Raw genomic sequence first — 25,512 nt, forward strand, 5'->3', positions numbered from 1 at the left:
TATTCTACAAAGACATTTATGTAATCAACCAAAAATCAAGTGCTTACTGAATTAGTAGACGAAACCTAAGATCTTACCAGAGACATGCTTTCTTCTAGCTTCTTCATGGTCCATAATACCAGCAGAAGTAGTCAAAATAACGTAACCAAATTGTCTAGCTGGCAACAAGTTCTCAGTCCACTTTTCAATATCACCAATCTTAACGTTGAATCTTGGGGAGATGACGCCACACTTGTTTAATCTACCGTTCAATTGAACGACGATCTTACCAGATCTGTGGTCATCAATGTATTCGAACTCACCAATGTAACCTATACACACGAATAATAACAATATTCAAAGTTAAAATAACTCAAATAAAGTATATTGTTTACTGTTAGTAACCTTTGTCATTTAAATCATTAGAGTTTTCCAAAGACAAACAGTTCAAAACATATATTACAAGAATAAGAAAATGAAGTGAGTTTAATTGAGCATGATAATTTCAGGCATTTTACCAATTTAACTTTATTTGGATAAAAAGAGATACGATTGACGAGTAGTTAAAAATATTTCCCACAATATGAGAAATATTCCAAGCTAATAAGTTTCAGAACAAGGATAGAAGGGTGGACGATTGTTGTAGAGGAAAAGTAAACGGTAAAAACCACTTTAAACTTCGAGAAGTTCTTGTCAGTACCGTGTAAGAAGCATTTCCACGTGAAATAAATCATCTTTATTCCGGATAATTAAAAGACAGTATGGGACTGAAAACTGATCCTCTAATATAGAAGAGCAGCCAATATCAATCAAAATAGATACTATCCGATCGTACCATCCAGTTATCAATCCGGGTTTTTATTTTTATTCTCATGTAGAGAGAACTTAAAAAAAAAATCATCTCCCTTTTCCAGAACCTTTTCTAAACCGTTTGCTAGGAACTCATAAAATCACACCCAAAAATTCCAATAAAGTAAACCGGTAAAATTAATAAAACAATACACAAATCACTCTTTTCATTTACCTTATGCAATACACTGTAAAATTTTTGACCTGATCTCTTTGATATTCAAAAAAAAATGGAAATTATTCACATACCATGTCTTTGCATAACTTGCAAGAACTTAATAATAACCTTGGAAGAAGGTCTAATCAAAACTTGACGCTTACCAGTCTTTTCAGCGTTGTTAATAGCGTTCAAGGCATCAGCCAAAACAGAAGATCTAGTCATTTTTTTAAAATATTAACTGGAATCATGGAATATCAATATCTTATTTTATCAGGATTGTATTGCAATAAAATAAAAGGTAAAGAAGAGAAGTTAGTAAAATTCAATAAAGCACGAGCTTGAAATTCATAATTTTAAAGGGTCAAGAATGTTTAGAGTTTTAATTTTTCTTAGAAGAAATAAAACCTTTAACAGGAGAGAAGATAATTACGATAGTATTTTTACGTTTTTAGTTTCAACTTTTATGAGTAGTAAATTATTTTTTTTTAATTAAAAACGTCTCATAGGTATCCCTACAATTGGGGATCTATGAAACATCAGCTTTGCTCTCTGCCTCGGCAGATAGCAAAGATGTAGAACATAAACAAAAGGTATCAGAGAGTTTACCGATGTAAGAATATCCCGATTCAACAGAATACAGAATACTTACTTTACTTTCTATTTCCAAATCAATGACAGCAAATCAATGACAGCAAACCTAACTCTGATTCTGTTATGCCAAAAAAAAAAAATATTTAACACAATTAAAGTAAAAACCAAAACCTAAAAACCAAAACCAAAAAACCACTCCTCTTCCAAGTATAATTTTTCTCTATATCAAATAACCTTTATATCAGAATAACCCAACATACTTATTATATATGGAGGAGTTCAAAAAATGTAACTGTGGTTCGTCTGCTTTTCAAGTTGAAAATAAAAATTTAAGTAAAACATCAAAATTCAAGTGTTCAATATAGCTTGTTTATATATTAATTACTGAAAAAAAAATTTTTTTCTTTCATTTCGGACAAATGGTGAAAAAATGAAAAAAGTTGCGTGGGTAATTATACACGAAATTGCAGGTGATAAATTCAATTGTTACCCGGAAACCCATCGAAGCCCTAAAAAGTGGAAAAATCATTAAATGATATGATTTTGATATTTGCAACATTGAAGTTCGTTTATTCAGTTTTAAAGGTGGGTGCCTCGCCCCTTAGGTGTCTGTGTGACTGTGTGTGTTTTCTATTACAATTACAAAAAAAATTAAATAAATAAATATTGCCCTTTGTAACGCGTAAACAAGATTCCAACGGTTATAGTATGTATTTATTTGTATTGCTTCGTTATTTATTTTCTTTCTTCTCTCGCGTTTTGTTTACATTTCTACGGAGTTGTAATTAAATGGGTATTACACCCGCCCTCAGCACCCACAGTAGAACCCGTATACATATGCCCATTTCCCACTCCCCACCCACCAAAAAAAAGAAAGAAATAAACCAGCTTTCATTGCGTTGCTTACTACGAGATCTCATTCTCGAATTCAAGATCGATCGCTGACACATATTTACTTTAAATTACGTCAATGGAATCCCAATTGAAAGGCGGGGCTGGGAGAACTGGAGAATGGTAGGATAAAGGTACCTTCCATTGTTTCAATTCTTTCCATTGTTTACAATTTATTTCAATATCCTATGTCTATACGACTCTTCGACTACCTATTTGGGTTAAATAAAAGGGTCTCTTTTTATATACCTAGAGTAGAATAGAACATGGAGTAACAAATGCACTCCCTGTTTGGAGCTTCTCCTTGTGTCCTACTATGGGATACTAGAAAGGTAATAATTTCTTTAGTAAAAAAACAAAATAATGAAAATAAAGTAACTAACTATCAACTTTGACCAATAACAAAAACAAATAAACATAAACGCCAGAAATAATGAGATAAATATTTACTTTATTTTTGGCGTTCTGTTTTGGATTCTTAATATATTGGTGTTAAGTATTTCTATAATTACTTTAACAGAAGCATCGAAGAAAAGGTATAAAATAGGCATGGTATTTCAAATACAATTCGTAATCTTTTCATCCTTTCCATTTCTTATATATTATTATATAATAAAAGAACAATCAACCAATAAGCACTGGCTTTATAGTAAATACTGCTTTTTGTTCTAGCACACTAAAAGAAATAAAAATAGTACCAAAAAAAATGACACCAACTAACTGGAGAAGATTTTTCCCACACCTAAGAGATGTATCTGATGACCAGGACGATGCTTGTAGCACATTCTCTAACGAGTCTGACTCCTCAGTCGAAGAAATCAATAGTCATATAATCAATAAGAAAGACAATAATGAAATCGATAACAGCAAGGCGCTTAATGACGTCAAGAAGGCTCAAATTGAGTATCATGTAACCTCAGATGATGAAGAGTTAAGTGGCCCCGAAGACGATAACCACGCTGATGTCAATAATAAGCACCTTGAATTGAAAGAAGGGATGCCTTATGAATTGAGAGACGAAGCTCATAGGTCCAAATGGAACTTTTTTTACGAGTACGAGTATAGGTTCAATAAACAGTATAGGAAAGGGCGGCGGTGGTATGAATTTTTGTATCCGAACCATGCTACACAAACTAAGGCAGAGAGAACACTTTTGTATAAGCTTGATATCATCGTCGCCTTATATTTTTTCGTCGTAAATTGGACAAGGTCCATCGATGGTGCAAACTATTCCAACGCTTATGTATCAAATATGAAGGAGGACCTTCACATGACCGGTAACGATTACGTGTACACCTCAACAATTACTACTGTTGGCCAAATTGTGTTTCAAATTCCATTCATGTATATTTTACCAAGATTCTCACCTCACTGCGTCTTACCAATCATGGATTTAGGTTGGTCATTTTTCACCTTTGCCTGTTATCGAGCAAAGACTCTTCGTGCATTGCAAGGATACAGATTTATTTTAGGTGCTTTTGGATCCGCTTACTATCCAGTCTCTCAATATATTTTCGGCGCTTGGTACGCTCCCGACGAAATCTGCTCAAGAGTGTTACTATTTACTTACGGTCAACTTCTTGGAACAATTACTTCTGGGCTATTACAAGCTGCCATATTTAAGAACCTCAACGGTGTATGTGGACTAGCTGGCTGGAGATGGATGTTCTTAATTGATGGTATTGCAATTTCATTACCAGTTGGTATTTTAGGATTTTTTGTTTTGCCTGGTGTACCATCAAAATGCTACTCTCTGTTTTTATCTGACGAGGAAATTAGGATAGCCAGAAGGAGAAACAGGAGAAACAACATCCACGACGGTGTTGACAAATCTAAATTGTTACCACTTTATAATTTGGGATTGTGGAAGAAGGTTATCTTTAAACCAAGTTTCTGGATCCTTGCAATCTTTGACATGCTTTCTTGGAATGTGATGACTATTTACACCGGTTCATATCAAATGTGGTTAAAGTCAAACCCGAATTATTCTATTGAAAAGGTCAATAACTTAAGCACCTTACCTCCATGTTTAGCATTCATTTATGTCACTATTTCCTCACTTGGTGCGGATTTGTTTAGGAGTAAATGGGTCTTCATGGTATTTTCACAAATAATGAATTGTGTTTCTACTGGTATCTTAATGAAATGGGATGTTCCAGTTAAGGCAAAATGGTTTGCCTTCTTAATATCATACTATTGTATAGGTGCTTCATCTTGTTTGTGGTCATATATTAACGATTTCCTAAGATTTGACCCACAGGTTAGAGCGGTATCCTGGATAACCAATTATATGCTTTCTCAAGCTATGCACGCTTGGATACCCACTGTTGCATGGAGAACAGTTGAAGCGCCTAGATTCAAAACAGGTTACACAGTTGCATTGGTATTCAGCGCCATCTATGGTGCTTGGACCTTTGTAGTTTTATTTTTTTACAAGCATAATGAGAAGAATCATGCCCTTGAGAATGGTATTATATTATATGATAGCTCAAAAGGACAAGAACCACCATCTTTTGTCTCCGAACACATGGTAGAAAGGGACGGCTATTATTATGTTAAATAGCTTTACTAAAATTTCTTACTTCTCCAATTAAAGTCACTTCTTATTCATAATAATGAAGCAATAAGTTTTATCTGTTTATTTTTTTATTTTATTTAAATCACTTATATATTAAAAAAAGGTCTTTTTCAATGTAAAATAAATTATTCAGAATAATAATAATGGATGGGGGTATGACATATACTATAGGCATATCACTTTCAGACTGTACTAAAATATAAAACTATTAATATATTTTAATTGTCTATATCATAACTAATTCTGTAATTTTAATCATCACTATAAACGATATTAAGAAAACCAGTTTGAAATTTAAAAGGCCATAGAGAAGAGCATTGAAGAAGAATATGGGAAATGATTCAAAGAGTGGATGTCATATTACTAATAGTTCCGAAGGTCGCAACTAACCAATATATAAATAAGAAGAAATGTCAAGTGAGAGAGCTTGTATGCTATGCGGAATAGTACAGACGACTAACGAGTTTGGGCGTGAAGGTTGTCCAAACTGTCAAGGTATATTTGAAGAAGCGGGTGTATCCACTATGGAGTGTACGTCGCCGTCCTTTGAAGGTCTAGTAGGGATGTGTAAACCAAGCAAATCGTGGGTCGCCAAATGGTTAAATGTGGACCCATATATTCCAGGGATGTATGCAGTTAAGGTAGATGGTAGACTTCCACCTGAGGTTGTCGAGTTATTGCCTCACTACAAACCAAGAGATGGTAGTCAAGTCGAGTAGAGAAACTTATTAGAAAATATCAATATTAGAACCAAAAACTTAAGAAAAGAATAGTCTAGGTCTAACACCCTAAGGTCATATCAGAGACTTATTTCCTGTTGCATATATCAAGAAGAAAAATTAATGATAGTATAGAATATTTATGATTATATTTCTTACAAAACCGCTCCTTTAGAACTGAGCAAAACTATATAATAATGTACTATAATTTATTCTAAGGTAACTTAACGTATTCCAAAAGGTTATACCTAGCATATATTATATAACTAATTAAGGACGGAGTGAAAAAAAATCAGATCTTGACATGATAATTATCATTGAGGGAGAGATTACAGACATCTCATTAGACGTATAAACTAAAGATAATCTAATAATAATTATAGGAGATTAACATTGAACAATTTAATAGCGTTCAATAAATGATATGAGTTCTATATTTTTCTCCAGGGCAATTGCTAGAGGAAAGCCTGGAATAGTCAATCCCAATGTACTAATAAATGGATTGAACCTTCGACAAAAACAAACGAGAGGTGTGGCAACTTTCCAATATGTTGCTGATACATTAACTCAATTGCATGATCTCTCTGGGCTACATTGGGTATTCCTGGTCCCACTCACCACTTTTGGTTTGAGAACTGTATTTACATTACCACTCAGCATCTGGCAAAGGCGAAGGATAATTAAGCAGCAGGAATTGAGGAAGCTCGTAGCCCCTGTCACGTCTATTGTTAAAATGAGGCTAGCAGCTACAAGTAAAAGTGCGAAGGATAAGCTGGCAAATAACATAGCTGACCCGATTCCCATTGCAAAACCTGTGGGAAGTCTTAGTGTAGAGAATCTAACTCCAGAACAGATAACGGTAATAGCAGCAAAGGAGGCCAGGAAACGCCAAAAAACCCTTTTCAAGAAATATAATGTACAGATGTGGAAGAATATGGTACTGCCGTTGGTCCAAATCCCGCTGTGGGTTACTGTATCTATGGGTATAAGAACCCTAACTGAGAAACCAATGAGAGAGAAACTATACAATAGCGACTGGCTCTCATACCTGGGGGTCGGCGAGGACTTCTACCTCAGTGAACCGCTGGTAAACTACCCTTTCGCTATCCCATTAGTCCTGGGAACACTTTCCATGCTCAACGTCGAGTACAACGGCCGTGTCATGCTTGAATCCAACTCTGCATCTAACGTCGGGCTGGACCTAAAACGTGATGACTCTAGACTACAACTAGGGCTACAGACAGTACTTAACGTCGCAAGAATAGGAACGGTGTTCATGATGGGCTTCTCCTCGCAGACAGCAGTGATCCTGTCCCTCTACTGGATAAGCTCCCAACTCTTCTCCTTACTCCAAAATATATTCCTGAACTGGTTATGGCCATACCAAAGATAGTAATACGACATACCTCCCAATATGTATAAACATAACATTGTATATAATAGACTAATATAAACAAATCACGTGTATATCATCATCAACGTTTGAGTTGATTTCTTTTTTTTTTTTTTTTTTTTTTTTTTGAAGAAGTCATCGCGACTTTTTATTTTTTCATTTTAGCAATTGCAATTCAATTTCATTTAATTAAATTAAATGATTAAACAATATAAAAAAAAGAAACTGGTATTGTTCACTTATTTTTTACTTCTTTTCTCTTTATTAGATTAATTAATGATCTGACTAACTCTGTTTTTTTTTGTTCTAAATTTTATTATATATAGTGGAGGTTTTCCTTAAATTTTCAACAAAATGTTTCCTTTCATCGATGATCAAGAGACGAATTAGTGAGTAGGGATTCTTTTTTTCTCTTAATTACATAAAACTGTATATAAACAAAATAAGCGTTATACTAAGCCAGAGATTATTTTAGGAAGATATTAATCACCTATAAATATCATCTAGTAGTGAGAGGCAAATAGGATAAAAAAAGAAAAGAATTCTTTAAAAGGAGGTAAAGAAAGTACAAAGGCCGAATAACGATCAGCCTTACGAAATTAATAAAAACTCCAGTTTTACAAGTAATAAATTATAGAAAAAGGAAGATATCTTTTCTTGATAGCTACAAAAAACAAGCAAGTAAATAGATACGATCAAAAAAAATGGCATATGTTCAACCTGGGCCACAGGCTTTGTCTCCATTTAGAGTGGACAACCTGATTCAGGACATCAATTCTGTCACAGGTAGTGACTCTATCGTCAAAGAGATTCGTTCTTGCTATATCCACTATGCTCAAGTGTTAGGTGGTACTCTAACTGAGGAAGAAACTAAATTGCTTGAAGTGTTATTGACCTATGACTCTCCTTTAGACCTTGCCAATGACGATTTTTCGAAACAATTGCATACCGCAATTGGTGAGGGGAAAGTCGGTAAAGATCTAGGTGAGGATACTTATCTGATCAGAATCTTGCCTAGAGCAGGTACTATTTCACCATGGGCCTCTAAGGCTACAAACATTGCTGAGGTCTGTGGATTGAATCACAAGGTTAAGAAGATTGAGAGAGGTTTAGCTTTGCTAATTAAGACAGTTCCAGGATTCCCTATCCTTGAAAACCTAAATGAATCTTCATTGAAGTCAATTTACGACAGAATGACTCAAACTTTGTATATAGACGAAATTCCTCCTATGAGTGCCTTATTCCATTTCGACTTGCCAAAGGATATCATCACTATCCCATTGGTTGGTGAAGAAGCAACTGGGTCGCCAAAGGAGATTCTACAGAAAACAAACAAGGAACTAGGTCTAGCCCTTGATAACGGAGAAATAGACTACTTGGTCCATGCATTTGTTGAGGTGTTAAAAAGAGATCCATCAGATGTTGAACTTTTCATGTTTGCGCAGGTCAATTCTGAACATTGTCGTCATAAAATCTTCAACGCCGACTGGACAATTGATGGTCTAAAGAAGGAATATACACTCTTTCAAATGATTAGAAATACCCACAAAGTAGCTCCAGAATTTACCATCAGTGCTTATTCCGATAATGCTGCTGTTCTGGATACCGAAAATAATGCATTCTTCTATTCTCCTGATCCAGAGACCAAAGAATGGAAATCCATAAAAGAAAGCGCACCAATGTTAATAAAGGTTGAGACCCACAACCACCCTACGGCCGTCTCACCTTTTCCAGGTGCCGCCACTGGTTCTGGTGGTGAAATCAGAGACGAGGGTGCCACTGGACGTGGTTCTAAGACTAAGTGTGGTTTAAGTGGTTTCTCTGTAAGTGATCTATTAATCCCTGGCCACAAGCAGCCGTGGGAATTAGACGTTGGTAAGCCTTCTCATATCGCCTCTGCCCTAGATATTATGATTGAAGCTCCATTAGGTTCTGCTGCCTTCAACAACGAGTTTGGTAGACCATGTATCAATGGTTATTTTAGAACCCTTACAACTAAAGTAAAGAACGCTAACAACCAAGAAGAAATAAGAGGCTTTCACAAACCTATCATGATCGCTGGTGGTTTAGGAACAATCAGACCAAAATTTGCTTTAAAGAACAAACCTATTACACCTGGCTCTCCAATTATTGTTTTAGGTGGTGAGTCTATGCTGATTGGTCTTGGTGGTGGTGCTGCCTCTTCTGTTGCTTCTGGTGAAGGTTCTGCGGAATTGGATTTTGCTTCTGTGCAAAGAGGTAACCCAGAAATGGAACGTCGTTGCCAGCAAGTTATCGATGCATGTGTTGCACTTGGTGATGCAAACCCCATTCAATCTATCCATGATGTTGGTGCCGGTGGTTTGTCCAATGCTCTACCAGAACTAGTTCATGACAGCGATCTTGGTGCCAAGTTCGATGTCAGGAGAGTTTTGACCTTAGAACCTGGTATGTCACCTATGGAAATATGGTGTAATGAATCTCAGGAAAGATATGTTCTAGGATGTAGTCAAAAAGATTTGGCTCTCTTTGAAGAGATCTGTAAGAGAGAAAGAGCTCCTTATTCTGTTGTTGGTTTCGCTACATCTGAAAAGAGATTACTTGTTGAAGATTCATTTTTAGAGACTACTCCTATCAATTTAGATATGTCTATTCTATTTGGTAAGCCACCAAAAATGTCAAGAGAAGCAACTACTAATCCATTGAATCTACCAGCTACCGATCTAAGTGTCATACCTTCCTTAGATGATGCTGTTGAAAGAGTTCTAAACCTACCTTCTGTAGCTTCTAAATCATTTTTGATCACTATTGGTGACAGAACTGTTACTGGTTTGATTGATAGAGACCAATTTGTCGGACCATGGCAAATCCCTGTAGCAGATGTCGGTGTTACAAATACTTCACTTGGTGATAGCATTATCAAAACAGGTGAAGCTTTGGCCATGGGTGAAAGACCAACAAATGCATTAATTTCTGCTTCTGCATCTGCTAAATTATCTGTAGCCGAATCATTACTGAATTTGTTTGCAGCAGATGTCAAGTCTCTAAAGCATGTAAAATTGTCAGCTAATTGGATGTCCCCAGCTTCTCATGAAGGTGAAGGTTCCAAGCTTTATGAAGCTGTACAAGCACTAGGTCTAGATTTATGTCCAGATCTTGGTGTTGCAATCCCTGTCGGTAAAGATTCGATGTCTATGAAGATGAAATGGGGAGACAAAGAAGTGACTGCTCCATTATCTCTAAACATTACTGCTTTCTCTCCAGTAAACAACTCTTCCAACACCTGGACTCCATTGATCAACAGAGAATTGCATGATTCTGTCTTGGTTCACGTCGATTTGGCAGCAAATAAAGAGAAGTCACTGGGCGGTAGTGCTATTTTGCAAGTTTACAACCAAGTTGGTAACACTTCTCCAACTGTTCACGACAATAAAACCTTGAAAAATTTCTTGGAGGCCCTTATCGACTTACATCAAACTGATATTGTTAGCGCTTATCATGATGTTTCTGATGGTGGTTTATTGGTTACTCTACTTGAAATGGCGTTTACTGCAAGATCAGGTCTTGATATCGAAATTCAATCTATCAATGGTGACATCATTACTCCATTGTTTAATGAAGAATTGGGTTCTGTTTTCCAAATCGCTACAGAAAAGCTAGACGACTTCAAGAGCATTCTACAAAAACACAACATTACATCAGAATATGTTTCAGTTGTTGGTAAACCAAATTTCTCTAACCAAAATGTTCAAATCAAGGATCTAGCAACTGGACAAACTGTCTTTGAAAACACAAGAGCCAAATTACAACAAATTTGGTCATCCACCTCCTACCAAATGCAAAGAAGGAGAGATAACCCAAGATCTGCTGATGAAGAGTTTGCTAATATTTTAGACAATAATGACCCAGGTCTTCATTATACTTTAACTTTTAACCCAGCCGATGACCTACAAATATCGAAAGAATTATCTTCCGTCAGACCAAAGGTTGCCATTCTCAGAGAACAAGGTGTCAATGGTCAAATGGAGATGGCATGGTGTTTCCAACAAGCAGGCTTCAATTCAGTCGATGTTACAATGACCGATTTGATTGAAGGTAGAGCTAACTTAGATGATTTCGTAGGTTTAGCTGCTTGTGGTGGTTTCTCATACGGTGACGTTTTGGGTGCAGGTGCAGGCTGGGCTAAGTCCGTTCTATTCCACGAAGGTGTTCGTAAACAATTTGTTAGATTTTTCCAAGAAAGAGAAGACACGTTTGCATTCGGTGCCTGTAATGGTTGTCAGTTTTTGTCTAGATTAAAGGATTTGATTCCAGGTTGTAGCGACTGGCCAACATTTGAGCGAAACTACAGTGAACAATATGAAGCTCGTTTCTGCATGGTCGAGATATCTGACGAAACTGGTAACGAGAAGAGTATTTTCTTGAACGGAATGGGTGGTTCCAAGTTCCCAATCGCTGTTGCTCACGGTGAAGGTAGAGCTCATTTCGCTGACAAGGCTACTTTGGACAACTTCGAATCATCTGATCTAGGTGCCGTAAGATATGTGGACAACTATGGTAATGTTACCCAGAGATTCCCATTCAATCCAAATGGTGCCACTAACGGTATCGCTGGTATTAGATCTCCAAATGGTAGAGTCTTGGCTATGATGCCACACCCAGAGAGAGTGAGTAGAATTGAAGCTAACTCTTGGTACCCTGAAGGAAAATTCTCTGAATGGAAGGGCTACGGTCCTTGGATCAGACTTTTCAGAAACGCCAGAAGATGGGTTGGTTAAGCAAAGCAACAAATAAAACAAATTTAAAAAATTCTTTGTATATGTATATTTAGTTTCTGAATTATAAAAAAATTGTTAATTTTTGAAGTTATAAATTAAAATAATGAGTAATTTATTTTCTAGGCAATATTAAGATATTGCAAATAGAGTGAGTTTAGACATAAATATTTTACATAGAAATGTCCTTTTAGTATAGTAAAATTGAAACATAAAAAAATATAAATATTGATGGAATAAAATATGGGATAAATAAACAGTACCCTTATATAAAGAGAAAAATCTATGAGCGGGGGTTAGTTCAGTTAAAGATAAACTAAACTAAACTTCATTAATTTTTTTTTCTTTTTTAAAGTTTTCTTTCTTGTTAGTCTAGGTAGTATTCAATCGAAACAAAAACGTTACTTTACAATAAAAACAGATTATAATTGTCTTTTGGTTAGAAAGATAATAAAGATGATTCAAGAATACTGGATAGGTTAGAAAAACTGGTAGTAAAAGAAAAAAAAGCAATGAGTGTGAAATGAATCGTTAAAAAAAATAAATTAAATGATAATGTGATGGAGGTCTATTTTTTTATTTCTTGATCAGAGTTCGAAAGAGAAAAAAAAAATAAAAAGATAGCTTAGATTTTAACAAATCAATTGTGCTTCTTAGCGGTCTTTTCGGCCTTCATCTTCATTCTTTCTTCTCTAGCAGCCTTAGCTTCTGGACCAGATTCAGTGTCCAAACAGTAATCCCACCATCTGAAAGAGGAAGCGTAGTTACCGATGAAGTAGTGGTGGTGCAAGTCGTGGTGTTCAGCACCGGCCCAGAATGGCAAGAACTTGTTCAAGGACCATGGGAAGTCGTAACCACTGTGAGAGTCGACGGCTTGGAATAATCTTAGGGTGATCCAGACACATAGGGTGAACAAGTGCAAGTTACCGGTGTACATAACGTAAAGGATTGGCATACCGACGGTACCGAAACCTAGAGACATAGTTTCCAATGGGTGGGCGTACTCAGCAGACAAACCGAATGGGGCAGCGTAACGGTGGTGTTGCTTGTGGATGTACTTGTAGAAAACACCGTAGTGGAAAAGTCTGTGAGCCCAGTAGTGCCACATGTCTTCTAGAACGAAGAAAAGAGCGATCTCTAGGGACATTCTCTTGATGGATGGGAATGGGACCTCGACGGTGATACCTAGCTTTTCACACATTGGGTGGAAAGTCCAGATTGGGATGGCTTCGACCAAGAAGTGGGACAATAGGACGGCCTTTAGACAGTATAGTTGTTCCTTGGTGGAAGGAATCTTGGTTGGTTGCAACTTCCATCTTCTGAAGTATGGGATTTGGTCAATAATGAACCATGGTAGACAACGGAAGAAGTACATGAACTCATGCAACAAGAAGAACATTAGACCGGTGGCTAGGACATCGTTGTTCATGTACGTGTACCAAGCAGCCCAGTACTGTTCCATGAAGTTCAATTGTGGTTGGTACTTGGCGACATTAGCTAATGTGTTGAAGTAAGTGTCCTCACGAACTAGCTCTGTCAGCGTAGCGTTGTTGAAAACGGCAGACATCGTTATTTGTTTGTAGTTTTGGTATTTAGTTAGTTTTTTTTATTTCCTAGAACTAATTAAAAAAAAGTTTTTGAAGAAAAATAATTGTTTTCAACTATTTTTTTACTTTACTTTATATAAGTTTTTTTTTTCTTTCTAAAACAATGATTATTCTTAATTTATTACTATAGTTATGTTATTGACTTAATAAAAAAATTTTGTTACCTTGTACATCGTAAAGGACCAGGAAAGAAAAAAAACTTTCATCTCTTAATCGTTCAAGTAAACGAAGAACTCATCGGAGGGGACAGAGACGAGCATTAAACGAACCATTTATTCACATCTATCTATCCTTATGGGTACTACTTGATTACTCCTTGCAGATGGGTCTTTTGGTCTATTTTTTATCGCTTTCCCATTTGCACGATTATTCATAATAAAAGCAATGGGAAACTATAATCGTATTTTGCCAGGATTTAGATACAATACTGAGTTGACTGAGCCTCGACTTAGTCTAGTCAGTAGATGCTATTTAAGCAGACACCATCTCAGTAGTACACCATCTCAGTAGTAGACCAGGTAATATACAAGGTAGTACACCAGGTAAAATACAAGGTAGAGAGTAGTAGTAGAACGCAACTTTCTTCTTGCCCGAGACAATAAAAATATACAATCTATGCGGTGGTTTTAATGGCGAGAAAAAAAGCAATTATCAAACAAGGGCAGAAATAAAAAAAAGCAATGAAAAGGCAGCATATGTAGAGCGTCTTTGTAACAAGTTCTTTAGTAATACCCGAAGGAGTAATCGGGCCAGTCGTATACAAACCCTTTATTTTTCCTTTCTTTGTCGTATATGCATTTGGGTGGGAAGTAAAAATTTCGGTAAGAAAGACAGACCAAAGAAAAAAGATAAAAAAATGGGTTTAACGACACACCGGGTAAGGAGTATTTTAAACGAGACACCTCTTTTCGGTAATCTTTACGAAATCGCTGCCTAGTTCTTTTTTTCGGGATTTGATTAATCTCATTCATGAACAATACGGAGATAAGATACAAGAAGAAATTGATGTACGGTGCCGTATATAGTGTTTTTAAGCAAGTTGAATATTATATGAAATAAAATAAAATAAAATTGAACTTCTATTAATATTGATCAGAAAAATAGTCATTTGTTGTATTCATCGAACGGGAGAGTACTTAAACACCGCCGCCCTAACATTAGAGATGCCAGAAAGAAAAGTAGGTAAATAACATAGTGTCATCATTATAATTAATAAAATAATAGAAGCAAAAAAAAAATAAAAGAGTTACACAAAACAAATAGAAAACTTTACTTATTCAATGCAATTCATCATCTGATTAGAATAGACATTTCAAAGTAACGCTATGTCTCATTTTATTTTTTTAAACCTAATACCAGGAGAACGTTATAAAAAAACATAAAATAAAAAATTATGCTAGTTGATTTATATGCAATTTATATATGAAAAAGTTTTGGTCGAGAAGCGAGATGAAGACAGAAAAAAAAAATTTTTTTTATGACTACGGTTACCCGGTTGGATAGGGTTATATCTGTACTAATGTTGCCGAACTTTCGTGGAAAGTGTCATTGACTCTCAGAGAATCCAATTGCCCACGGAGTGCTTGGATTTCGTGTACTAGTTGCGATTGCCGTAGTTGTACCTGTTTCATTCGTTTCTCTTCTCGCTGTGCCTCCAGTGCTAACATATAATGATGACGTTTCTGTAGGTGGATTATGCCTCTTAGATAATTTGGGTTAGCGATGGACATGAGATCCTCGTCCACTCTTTGCTTGGATACCGTTGTGTAACGAAGGTATTCACTTATACCGGGGCTCTCGTCCTCTGCAACTCTTTTAGCGCCATCGGGTACTGCTGGCTCTTGTACTTGTTTCATACGGAACTCCAGGATGAACTGGCGGTACCGCTCGTAATGCGATTCCGTACTCTCAACAAACTCTGGGAGATGTTCTCCAAATATAGCATCTCTCAGTTGCTTATATTTAAGGTTGTTTAAGTGTCTCCAAGAATTATTACTTAACTTGTTCATAGCATCTTGCCAATGGTAGGAGTCCCTTTGTAACCGGATGTCATACGGTACGTTGGCGTGATATTGGCTAGCTACCTCTTTGGAACTGAAAAACTTACAAACTTTGATGTTTTGCGCAGCAATCACATCCATTATTTTCTGCTTCAGTACACTTAGTTCTTCATCAGTTAAGTGATCACTCTTTGATAAAACAGGCACTAAGTTGCATCTATTGGAGATCTCTCTCATAGTCATCACATCCACGGGATGTACACAGCTTTCATACGCATCAATGAAGTATAAACAACAATGAACTCTATTGTCCCTTATCTTGCCTTGCCGGTAAGGTTGCTCCTCCTGAAATACGTAACCGCTCATCTGCTCCTCCAAATAATTTATTAAGGGGATCCAACAATATTCGTTATTTATACGTGCACCAAACCCTGGTGTCTCTATGATATTAAGTTTCAGCTTAACACCTGTGTCATCCTCAATTTCACACTGGTATTTCACCAAAATGTTCTTACTATCTGATGTGTTTTCAATTAATACTGTATCAAACATAGTATTAATGAAAGTAGTCTTTCCGCACCCTACTCTGCCAGCAACCAATAAATTAAATACCAAACCATCTCTGGAGAACGTTTTAATACTTTGATCTATCAACATGGATACACCTACTTCATAATTATGATTTATTATTTCTTTATGCGGAAATAGGTCTTGTAGGTTTGAATTAGTTACATATGGTTCCTTATGCTCTTCTCCATTGAAGTAAAAGTAAGAATCGCTAAGGAGCTCAATTTCCTCAATGCTCATACTATTTGAACCTGCCATAATTCCCAAAACACAGAACAGAAATTTGTAGATTACAACGGTAGGTATAGCTTATTATATATGTCTTCAGCTTGAACAAGAAAGAACATGAAGCCGCTTACAAATTCATAGACGGCGGAAACAGATACATTTCGCACAATGTGTACTGAAAACAATAGTATTATATCTTAAAATATTTTTCAATTGATGAGTCCCTATTTAGTCCTTGTTCTTTGACACAAAAACGTTATTATATTTGATAGTTTGATATAGGCTTAATAATCGAACGTTATACCGAATGATTTAGAATAAAAAAAAATAAAAAAAAAAAAAAACATGAAAAAAATAATGTAACAGAAAAGACCAATGATTGAAAGCAATTGATTGTAAAAATAAGTCATATAGACGAGATTGAATGCATAACCGGATCGTATATTAATGGGGTAGAAATCTTCCCAGGTACAAAGTAACGTCGATAAAGTCTTTATAGTGAATATTTGCGACACCTTCTTGGTTAGTGTCAAACTTCCTAAACAGTTTAGTTAATCGCATTAACCAAACCAAAGCCTCCACAAATTTGTCAAATTTAAGCTCCTTTCCGTTATTTGCAGGATTTATAAACTCAGCATATTGGTCGAATAATTTTTCGCTAACTTCTACTGGAACCATATAGCCAAGTTCCTGAAGTGAGTTGTGGAATTCACTCATTGTTATAGTATACGACCCATTAATATCATTATCTACATAAACTTTCCTCCATTTCTTGACTCTTTTGTACATAGATATGAACTCGGATTCATTTACTGTACCAAATCTCGATGCACCAAATAAGTTTATAAGAGCATCAACTGAGGATATACAGAAGTGTGTGTTGTCATCGTTTTGTAGAAGGTTTTGTAGCTCTTCAGCGGTAAGTCTGCTCTTGCCTCTGACATCATGATTGTGGAATAACTGGATCGCTATTCTAGCGTCCTTGGCATCTTCTTCAGTAATAGATTTCGGCGAATCACGCACCTGGTGTTTCGCCTTAGATATCATAGCGTTTTGTACAATCACGGGTGACTCATTCGCTACTCTAGGTGGAGTGTGTCTTATTTGTTGTTGTGCTCTTTGAACAGCAGATGATGGTGGATCCATAATGGGAGGAGATGACACGATACGGTTCGAACTAGAGCTTCCATTACCCGAGGCATACATCTGTTGTCCTTGGTTCGGCTGTGCCTGCGGAATAGGCCTTGACCTACTGTGTACTGGAGCACTATGTTTTCCACCAACAGGCTGACTAGATCCATGCACATAATTTGTTCTCGGTACCTGCATCTGTGCCACCTGATGTTGCTGCTGTTGTAACTGCTGTAACTGCCTCTGCTGTAACTGCTGCTGCAGCAACTGCTGCTTACTCACAGATGATGGCTCAGACTGAACCCGTACATCCCCTCGTCTCATCCGAGCCTTCCGCTCCTTCTCCTCATCCACCCGTCGATCATTCTGCATAGCCTCCTTCGGTGTAGCATACAGCAGCAAATCATCACCTGCAGCATATTTCAACTTCCTAGCACACATTGTTAAAGTTTTGTTTTTTTCCTCTGCACTTCCCAGTTTCTTTGTCAGTATAAGCCCAGGTCAGGAATATTCACAAACTAGCTTATAATAATAAATATTATTAAAAATTTTATCTTTTGTAAATTTAGAAATTCGTCGTTGTGCTTTGTTAGGTCCCTATTTCGGTATAAACCGCTTCTTGACAAAGCGAGCTTTAAAAAATTCAATGATCATTGATTATTTAACAATTTTCATCTCTTTGAAATATTTTTTAGTATTATCTGTGATTTGGTAAAAAGACCGTCAATCATTTGATCTGTCATAGTGGATACTTCATATCTATTTCTCCAATCGAACGGTATAGCTAATTTTTTTATTTTATCACTCGTTTTTTCCCAATTCTGATACTTAAAACGTGGCCTATAACGAACTTAAGTGTGCCTATGAGTTCTATCACGGTCTAATCTGCAAAACAGCCATTAAAGCTTTATCAATATTGAACTTCCTCCCTACTACAGAAATAGATATAACTCTAAGCTTTTTCTTTTGGTTTTTTTGCCTAAAAACATTAGTAACTATATTATGGACTTGATAAACATTTTCCTCTAATAGATAGAATCACAAGGACTTTTAAAAAACTATTACTTATTAAGGCAATCAATAGTATTTAAGAAAAAAATAAAGACAGATATTAAAGGTACTTGGTCTATTGTTGTTGTTTTTTTATCTTTAATTGATTCTACTTTTACTGACTTGACTCCAACATCTTACACTCCGCATCTACTTTACTATAACTTAGGTTTAAAGTTTTCTGTTAGAAGGTCTTATCAATTCTCTACACAGACATCACAATCATGATTTTCATGTCTCTGGGTCATTTTTGTGATATTCATGGTCCTACTTTAATATGTGTTACCCAAGAAGGTCAGCTTGGTAACAATGGTAATGAGCTATTGCTACCGAACTACCCTACCGAATCGTACTGTGAGTCCTGCTTGCTCAATTTCCCAGATTGTTCCACCCTGGATGATAACAATGGTATTAGTACTCCTACCCAAGACCTATCTTCACTCTCATTTGATGAGGTAGATGAGGGAAAAGGTATAAATGGCAAAAACAGCCACCAACCAAGATCCATAAGAACTTTTCTTGACAAAAAAACTTATGTCACAACCCAGTATTCAGCTATACGATACCAATTACTCACTTCGATGATACGAAAGGCCTTCTCAGAAGAAACTATGATATATGATAATTCACCACTAGTGTTCTATGATGAGTTAAAAGGACTGAACTTAGTAATGGGATTTAAACTATATGACCCTAACGCGAGAGGGAATGAGCGCAGATATTGCCTGGTGTTAACAATTGAAAACACCGAACAGTTGGATGCTATGAAAATTGTGGCAGCTCTGTGGCATTTCATTACTGATAGTTTTGGTATGCTAATAAATAGCCTTAAAGAAAAGCACTCGAGGAACTGTTCAAATTTGGAAAATCCAAATACAGAAGAAAATGGTTTCACGCATGATATTGGTACTTTCTTAAGAGCAAATAAGGCCAAAAAAAGTAGGAATCTATCAGAATTAACTAATGACGATTTTATTTACCTGCGGATTCACAAATGGAATACTTATATTGTTAATACGTTGAGCTCATACATTGAAAAAGAGACTAAACTGAGTAACTAAGGAAAATTACTTAAGATAAAACTATAAGGGAACCGACTGAGAACTAAACAACTCTTGGAAGAAGAAATTATAGATCCTGTTCTTCACTATTACAGTATATAATATTTATGTATAATATTTTTATTTAATGACCGTTACGATTATTGTTACAATGCACTTTATATTTTTTTCTGAAAACATCATTAAAACCAGTATTTTATATAATGTTCTCTATGGTAGAATACTTGTGTTTATGAATGATGAATTTTGCCGAAGGTCTCAAGCCAATGTTGATTGCTTCTATGGATTTTTCAGTGGCTTGTCTTCCATAGGATAAGTCTTCATCAACTATTTCATTTTCGCCATTTAAGCTCTGTTTCGAAAGATCTTCAACCAAAGTCCCGGTTTGAGTTCCGTTCTCATTTTCTACTTTTGAATTTGAGGGTTGATTAATAATCTCCTCTTCAATTTCTTCGTAATCTAAATCGCCCATATCCGGAGAGTCTAATATGTTTAATGGAGCACCAGCTCCCAATTTTCCACTATCAATATATCTTTCTCGTACAGATATACCAGGTCCTCGGTACCATATGATGTTATTAGTACTTATGTTTGGGTTTTCTGCTATGCGACGAGTTCTATTCCCGACATCAGCAACAGCAACAGGTTCACTTGAGAAATTAAATGGTAATGGAAGTACATATGAATGTGGTACGTCAATGGTAATATAACGCATTCCACCCTTTGCTGCTTGGTTTGATAAATCGCTAACAACACCGTTCAAAGCCGAAGAGTTCATTTGTGTGTAATTATGTACTGGTTGCCTTAAATTCTGGATAGAATTAGGTTTTTGGATTTTATGATTATTCATGGAGTGGTTAGTTGAGGAAGGAGCCATTGCTCTATTTGGCATAATAGGTTTCGTTTGGGTAATTGGCATAGAAGGTTTTTGGTATGGGACCTGTTTCATAGCCATATGAGGTGAACTCATACCAACATTTGGTTTATTTTGCTTTAAAGTAGGCAATCTTGTAGATGATTGACTTGTCCTCGGTAAAGCGTTGGCTGTCTGCATGTTAGTGATTATTGTTCCATGTACTTCATCAATCACACCCTTTTCTGGTGGATCAGTAGGTCTGATAATATACCTTGGACAATCATCAGATGTTGAATATTCACCAAGGTCGTCTCTCTTCACTTTTGGTCTCAAGTATACTGCACCAATAAGAGGTGGAGCAGTGGGATCACCTTCAGTTGGTTCAGGTATCGGATCATGTGGTGTAGCATTTGGAGGTAGCAAATGTCTAATTGGAGAGGGGTACTTGAAAAATTTTCTACCATTTACAGGTATAGTATCTTCGTCTTGGTCACGTAATTCTTCAGGAAGACAGGCTTTCCAAGTTCTAATTTTATTAAATGCTTTATCACTCTCATTATATCTAAATTCACAGATAAAGAGAGGGCCTTCATAAGGAATTGCAGGGTTACCACGTTGATATCTTGTGAAATGTACAACATAACATTTCCCGACCAAATCACTAATCAGGTGATCCCTATATTGACCCGTTTTAACTACCTCATTCTTGTAAAATAATCTGTCCACCCGATGAACTGTTTGTTCAGGTCTGAAATACCAACAGGCGTTTAACCACCGAGTACCATCGCTAGTATACCAAAGTTTAAAGATTTGAGCCACCACTGGCTTATTCGGATCATTGGCATTATTCAACAGAACCCAATCACCGATCTGATATATACTTCCTCTCATTTCTACGCTTTCCATTGGGTACCTTAGTTCGCCTTCCGGCAAGAAATCACTGTCAGGTTTAGAAAGCTCAATTTCAACTAGCTTTCTGAAATGGTATTCGAGTAAACCAGCAGCTTTTAGGTACAGTGGGTTTGAAGCATAATACCTTTTATAGTTTTCAAACATTATTATGAAGTCATTTTGGAAACTCTCAAAATCTTTATATTTACGTGTTTTCACCCTCCTCCTGATATCATCCAAACATACAGGATGGCTTATCATTTGGTAATACCCAGGATTAGTAGTTTCGTCAGGTAATTTATCAAAAGTTGAAGTCAGGTTCCTATTATTTTCATCTACTTCACGTTTTAACATTTTCATTATATTCTTTATCCTTAGGAGGTACGGCAGATCAATAATTGGTGGTCTACCACGTCTTGTTTGTAATCTTTGTTGTATAGAGGGTTTTAATCCTGTGCTTGGAGAATGTGTGGCTGGTGTTGAAGACATTGACCTTGGAGGTATCACTGGTTGTGGACTAATTCTGGATCTTATTTCCTGTCCGGGGTGCATTTGATTTGTCACTGGATTATTATTAGACATACTGATTCTACCATTGTTGGACATGTTGATGTTATTGTTGATACTAATCCCATTGACAATAGGTATCTGTTGGGGAGCAGCCGGTTGGATGTTTTGCAGCCCGCTTTGCATGGAACTATTAGCATTGTTGGCTGAACTATGTGTTGCCATATTAACTGGAGGAGTTGGGCCTCCATTAATTTGTTGTTGCATTGTATATTCCCTTTCAGTTTTAAGACCAGTTAAACCAGCATTATTGATATTACTACCATCCATTGGCAGACCACCTAAATTAGGATATCTCACGTGTCGGTAAACAGTCTGCAACTCTGGTATAGCTTTCAGTTTCAGAAAATTCTCTAATATTGTAGCAAAACCGTATATTGCCGAATCTTCGGAGTTATACGTTTTAGCATTCCAAGGGATTTGACACACGTCATTGATGAATTCCTGTGCATCAACATAATGAGGCAATCTTTTCTTCATTGTATTCAATGATATAGGGTTCTTGATAACACTGTAGTAATCAGGATAATCCTTCTTTATTGGAAGTACGTTAAAGACAGGATATATCTCAACACCATTGGGGTCCTTCAACTGGAAAATCGAATCATACTGTTTCCTCAAATCAGCACGCAGTTGTGAATATTCTCCGTCCATTATACAATTATCTCTCTATTATTTTCTATAGTTTTTTTTATCGCGACTTAACGAGTTTTAATTTTGTAATGTTTTTACAGGCACTAAGTCTTATCTTTAATTCTTCAATATTGCACTCTTGTTCATATATTTCATAAAGTTCGTTGGCCGTTTCTATAGTAAATGCTTTACTCTTATAAATGAGTGATTTTTTTGATTTTTTTTGTGCTGCGTTTTGTAATGCCTAATCGCCTAGCCAAAAAAAGAAACCTTTAGACAATTTACAACTAATCAATTCAAAGTACTAGTAATAATTTAGCCGCTGAACACTAAGCTTTTTTTGTTTTTCTTGTTCTACTCTTTTTTTTCACTTTAAAAGTTCATAAGCGTTTCCTTTTCAACCTAAACTGAAAATCTCGTGTTGTATGTTCGTTTCTGCCTTTATTGCTTTCAATCTTTTTTTTTTGGTTCTCGTCCAAATTTTTTATTTTTTTGGGCCCTTCGCCTCCCTTTGGTTATCATATTATACGTACGTCATGTGATCATTTGATATTTGGCAAATGGTTTAAATGATATTGGCTAACAACTAAAATATTGGAATTATCTACATATATATATATATATTATGTTTACGATATGTTTTATCTAAAGGTTTTAAAATATTATAGTATTAGTATGAAGAAGATATATTTCTATATGCATGCAAATGAATTTATAAAAGTGAATAAAAAAATTAGAATAAATGCTTGCTCTATTTGGATTAAGAGTCTCTCTATCATCTTTGGTGACTTTTTAAGTTGTTATTGTTTTGTTGTTTTTCAAAAAGTAAAATTAATAGTTACAGTACTGTTGAAGAAGAAAAAAGAAAGATCATGAATAATATTAATGTTGAAATTAAATTATTGAAAGAAAATGTCACAGTTTTCCTATTATCATATAGTGTTGTTATTTTTAATCTTCATGTTCTTTAGAAGACTCTTTACTATTTTCAACGTGGATTTGGTTTAGTTCGATATCCTCAGGTGCTTCACTTAGAGACTTGTCAGAAGATGATCCGTTTTTCTCATGATCCTTTAGATCAGTATCATATACCTTAATAATCTCGACTCTCCAGAAACCATCTTCACCAAGAATATCCTTTGTTTCCAATCTGTAATGACCCCACTTTGGCATGGCTTTGGTCCAGACCAACCAGTAGAAACCACCAAAGGCAAAAATACCCCAAGCGACAACACAGTGAATCCAGTATGGAGCATGCTCGTAAACACTCTCACCGTGAGTTGGAGGAACATATGGAGCAACAATCAAATATACGTTAGACAACATGAAGAAAGTAGTAACAACGACACCAGCCTTAATTGGTGGGTTCCACTCAATCTTACCTTGTCTTCTTTGCCAGTAAATCCATAGCAAACCAGCGGAAATAACAAAGTTGACGATATTCATTGGGTATGAAATCAAGTTCAAAATAATGTTATAAGCGTCACCTGGTGGAGGAGCCAAAATCGTAACCATACAGACTAAGAAATGTTGGAATAGACCGACAGTTGGAGAGTTGAATGGCTTAGATGAGGCAAAGAAGTTAGAGAAAGGCAAGACACCTTCACGACCCAATTGCTGGATGATTCTACCTTGGGAGAAGATAACAGATAACACGTTACCCAATGCACTTAGACCGACCAATGCGGCAGCAACTCTCTTAGAATTACCACCGAAACAAATATCGAAGAAATCAGCAGCCAAAATTAATTTGGAAGATCTCAACTTATCCTTTGGAACAACGGCGAAGTAGGCAATGTTAACAAAAATATAGATGATAGCCAAACAAATCATGGATGTTGGACCAGCAATCTTCAAGGTTCTCACAGGGTCCTTCACTTCACCCAAAGCATAGTTGACGTTAGAGTAACCAACGAAAGACCAGATGACATTGTATAAAGCATTGACGACACCATAAGCAGTGGCATTTTCAGTACCTTCAAATGCATTATGGAAATTATGGGATTGGTAACCGTGCTTTAAACCACCACCCAATGCTACCCAACCGGTAACAGAGATGAACAGAACAATACCAATCTTGAAAAGACCCAAAAGGTTCTGAATGTATAGACCTAACTTAACGTTAATAGCGTTGACAGCAAAACAGAAGAAGATAACTGCGACAGCAATACCTCTTTGGTTCCATTTAGTGACTTCGGTATCAGCAGCGGTTAAGAACATGACAGCGGTGTTAATAGAATTACCGGCAGCCCAACCTAGGAAGAACACATAAGACGCGTACATACAAGTAATAAAGAACTTAGGCTTCCTTACGATTGCTTCCAAATAGTTCTTTTCACCACCGTTCTTTGGGATAGCTGTACCAAATTCCATGTAGACATATAGACCCGCTATGGCGATAATTGCACCGACTGCCCATAGAATTAGGGCTAGACCGATAGAACCACTCAATGTGTAAATAGTAGACGAGACAGCGAAAACACCGGTACCCAGCATTCTGTTACAAATCAAACCGATACAGGAGAACAGACCTAGCCTCCTATCACCTTGCTCCATCTCTGTAGTGATCTGTTGACCTTGTTCCACATCGGAAGCTTCACCATCGCCGCTATATGTAGTTTCACTGGATTTCTTCGTTGAAGATAGATAGTTCTCTTTGTTGAACACATTCAACTGTGATATAAAACTTCTGTTATTGGACATTGTTATATCTTAATACTCATGTATTATTATATTGCGTTCTGTTTATGAATAAAAAAATTTTTCCGTTATTCAAGACAATAGTTATTATTGTCTTTTATTTTATTTTATTTTTTGGTAGTAAGGATTAGAAAGACTTAGTAATTTTTTTTATAGTATCTCTCAGATGGTATCCTTTATAATAAATAATTTAAACGGGATTAACAGTTGACTAAAACTTTTTTTTTTTTATTAATTTATTCTTAGTGAATTCCGATAAGTCAAGTAAGTAAACTGTGTGACTCGTTGATAGGATTAACAACTGTGG

General features: G+C 36.1%; 10 protein-coding genes across 10 annotated transcripts; 5 read left to right on the forward strand and 5 right to left on the reverse strand.

The window, feature by feature from the left end:
* Window positions 1-3,176: 3,176 nt before the first annotated feature.
* On the forward strand, window positions 3,177-5,033 carry RNJ42_01534 (Vitamin H transporter; the record flags this gene model as incomplete). Its single annotated transcript, XM_071051699.1, has 1 exon — window positions 3,177-5,033. The coding sequence occupies one exon, from the start codon at window positions 3,177-3,179 to the stop codon at window positions 5,031-5,033; it is 1,857 nt and encodes a 618-aa protein (XP_070907089.1).
* Window positions 5,034-5,458: 425 nt separating this feature from the next.
* Window positions 5,459-5,767, forward strand: SPT4 (transcription elongation factor SPT4; the record flags this gene model as incomplete). The annotated part of the gene is made up of 1 exon (XM_071051700.1): window positions 5,459-5,767. One exon carries the CDS (start codon window positions 5,459-5,461, stop codon window positions 5,765-5,767), a length of 309 nt encoding a protein of 102 aa, XP_070907090.1.
* A 424-nt stretch (window positions 5,768-6,191) lies between these two features.
* Window positions 6,192-7,160, forward strand: COX18 (membrane insertase COX18; the record flags this gene model as incomplete). Its single annotated transcript, XM_071051701.1, has 1 exon — window positions 6,192-7,160. The coding sequence occupies one exon, from the start codon at window positions 6,192-6,194 to the stop codon at window positions 7,158-7,160; it is 969 nt and encodes a 322-aa protein (XP_070907091.1).
* A 704-nt stretch (window positions 7,161-7,864) lies between these two features.
* On the forward strand, window positions 7,865-11,917 carry ADE6 (phosphoribosylformylglycinamidine synthase; the record flags this gene model as incomplete). Its single annotated transcript, XM_071051702.1, has 1 exon — window positions 7,865-11,917. The coding sequence occupies one exon, from the start codon at window positions 7,865-7,867 to the stop codon at window positions 11,915-11,917; it is 4,053 nt and encodes a 1,350-aa protein (XP_070907092.1).
* Window positions 11,918-12,554: 637 nt separating this feature from the next.
* On the reverse strand, window positions 12,555-13,481 carry ERG25 (methylsterol monooxygenase; the record flags this gene model as incomplete). Its single annotated transcript, XM_071051703.1, has 1 exon — window positions 12,555-13,481. One exon carries the CDS (start codon window positions 13,479-13,481, stop codon window positions 12,555-12,557), a length of 927 nt encoding a protein of 308 aa, XP_070907093.1.
* A 1,545-nt stretch (window positions 13,482-15,026) lies between these two features.
* SPR3 (septin SPR3) lies at window positions 15,027-16,346 on the reverse strand (the record flags this gene model as incomplete). Its single annotated transcript, XM_071051704.1, has 1 exon — window positions 15,027-16,346. One exon carries the CDS (start codon window positions 16,344-16,346, stop codon window positions 15,027-15,029), a length of 1,320 nt encoding a protein of 439 aa, XP_070907094.1.
* Window positions 16,347-16,760: 414 nt separating this feature from the next.
* On the reverse strand, window positions 16,761-17,888 carry PEF1 (Pef1p; the record flags this gene model as incomplete). Its single annotated transcript, XM_071051705.1, has 1 exon — window positions 16,761-17,888. One exon carries the CDS (start codon window positions 17,886-17,888, stop codon window positions 16,761-16,763), a length of 1,128 nt encoding a protein of 375 aa, XP_070907095.1.
* An 833-nt stretch (window positions 17,889-18,721) lies between these two features.
* On the forward strand, window positions 18,722-19,558 carry LST7 (Lst7p; the record flags this gene model as incomplete). Its single annotated transcript, XM_071051706.1, has 1 exon — window positions 18,722-19,558. The coding sequence occupies one exon, from the start codon at window positions 18,722-18,724 to the stop codon at window positions 19,556-19,558; it is 837 nt and encodes a 278-aa protein (XP_070907096.1).
* Window positions 19,559-19,754: 196 nt separating this feature from the next.
* Window positions 19,755-22,526, reverse strand: RSC1 (RSC subunit protein RSC1; the record flags this gene model as incomplete). The annotated part of the gene is made up of 1 exon (XM_071051707.1): window positions 19,755-22,526. The coding sequence occupies one exon, from the start codon at window positions 22,524-22,526 to the stop codon at window positions 19,755-19,757; it is 2,772 nt and encodes a 923-aa protein (XP_070907097.1).
* A 930-nt stretch (window positions 22,527-23,456) lies between these two features.
* MUP1 (Mup1p) lies at window positions 23,457-25,208 on the reverse strand (the record flags this gene model as incomplete). Its single annotated transcript, XM_071051708.1, has 1 exon — window positions 23,457-25,208. One exon carries the CDS (start codon window positions 25,206-25,208, stop codon window positions 23,457-23,459), a length of 1,752 nt encoding a protein of 583 aa, XP_070907098.1.
* Window positions 25,209-25,512: the final 304 nt, after the last annotated feature.

The sequence above is a fragment of the Nakaseomyces bracarensis genome (genome assembly GCF_045282275.1).
Source record: "Nakaseomyces bracarensis strain CBM3 chromosome Unknown Scaff7_0, whole genome shotgun sequence".
NCBI classification, from domain to species: domain Eukaryota; kingdom Fungi; phylum Ascomycota; class Saccharomycetes; order Saccharomycetales; family Saccharomycetaceae; genus Nakaseomyces; species Nakaseomyces bracarensis.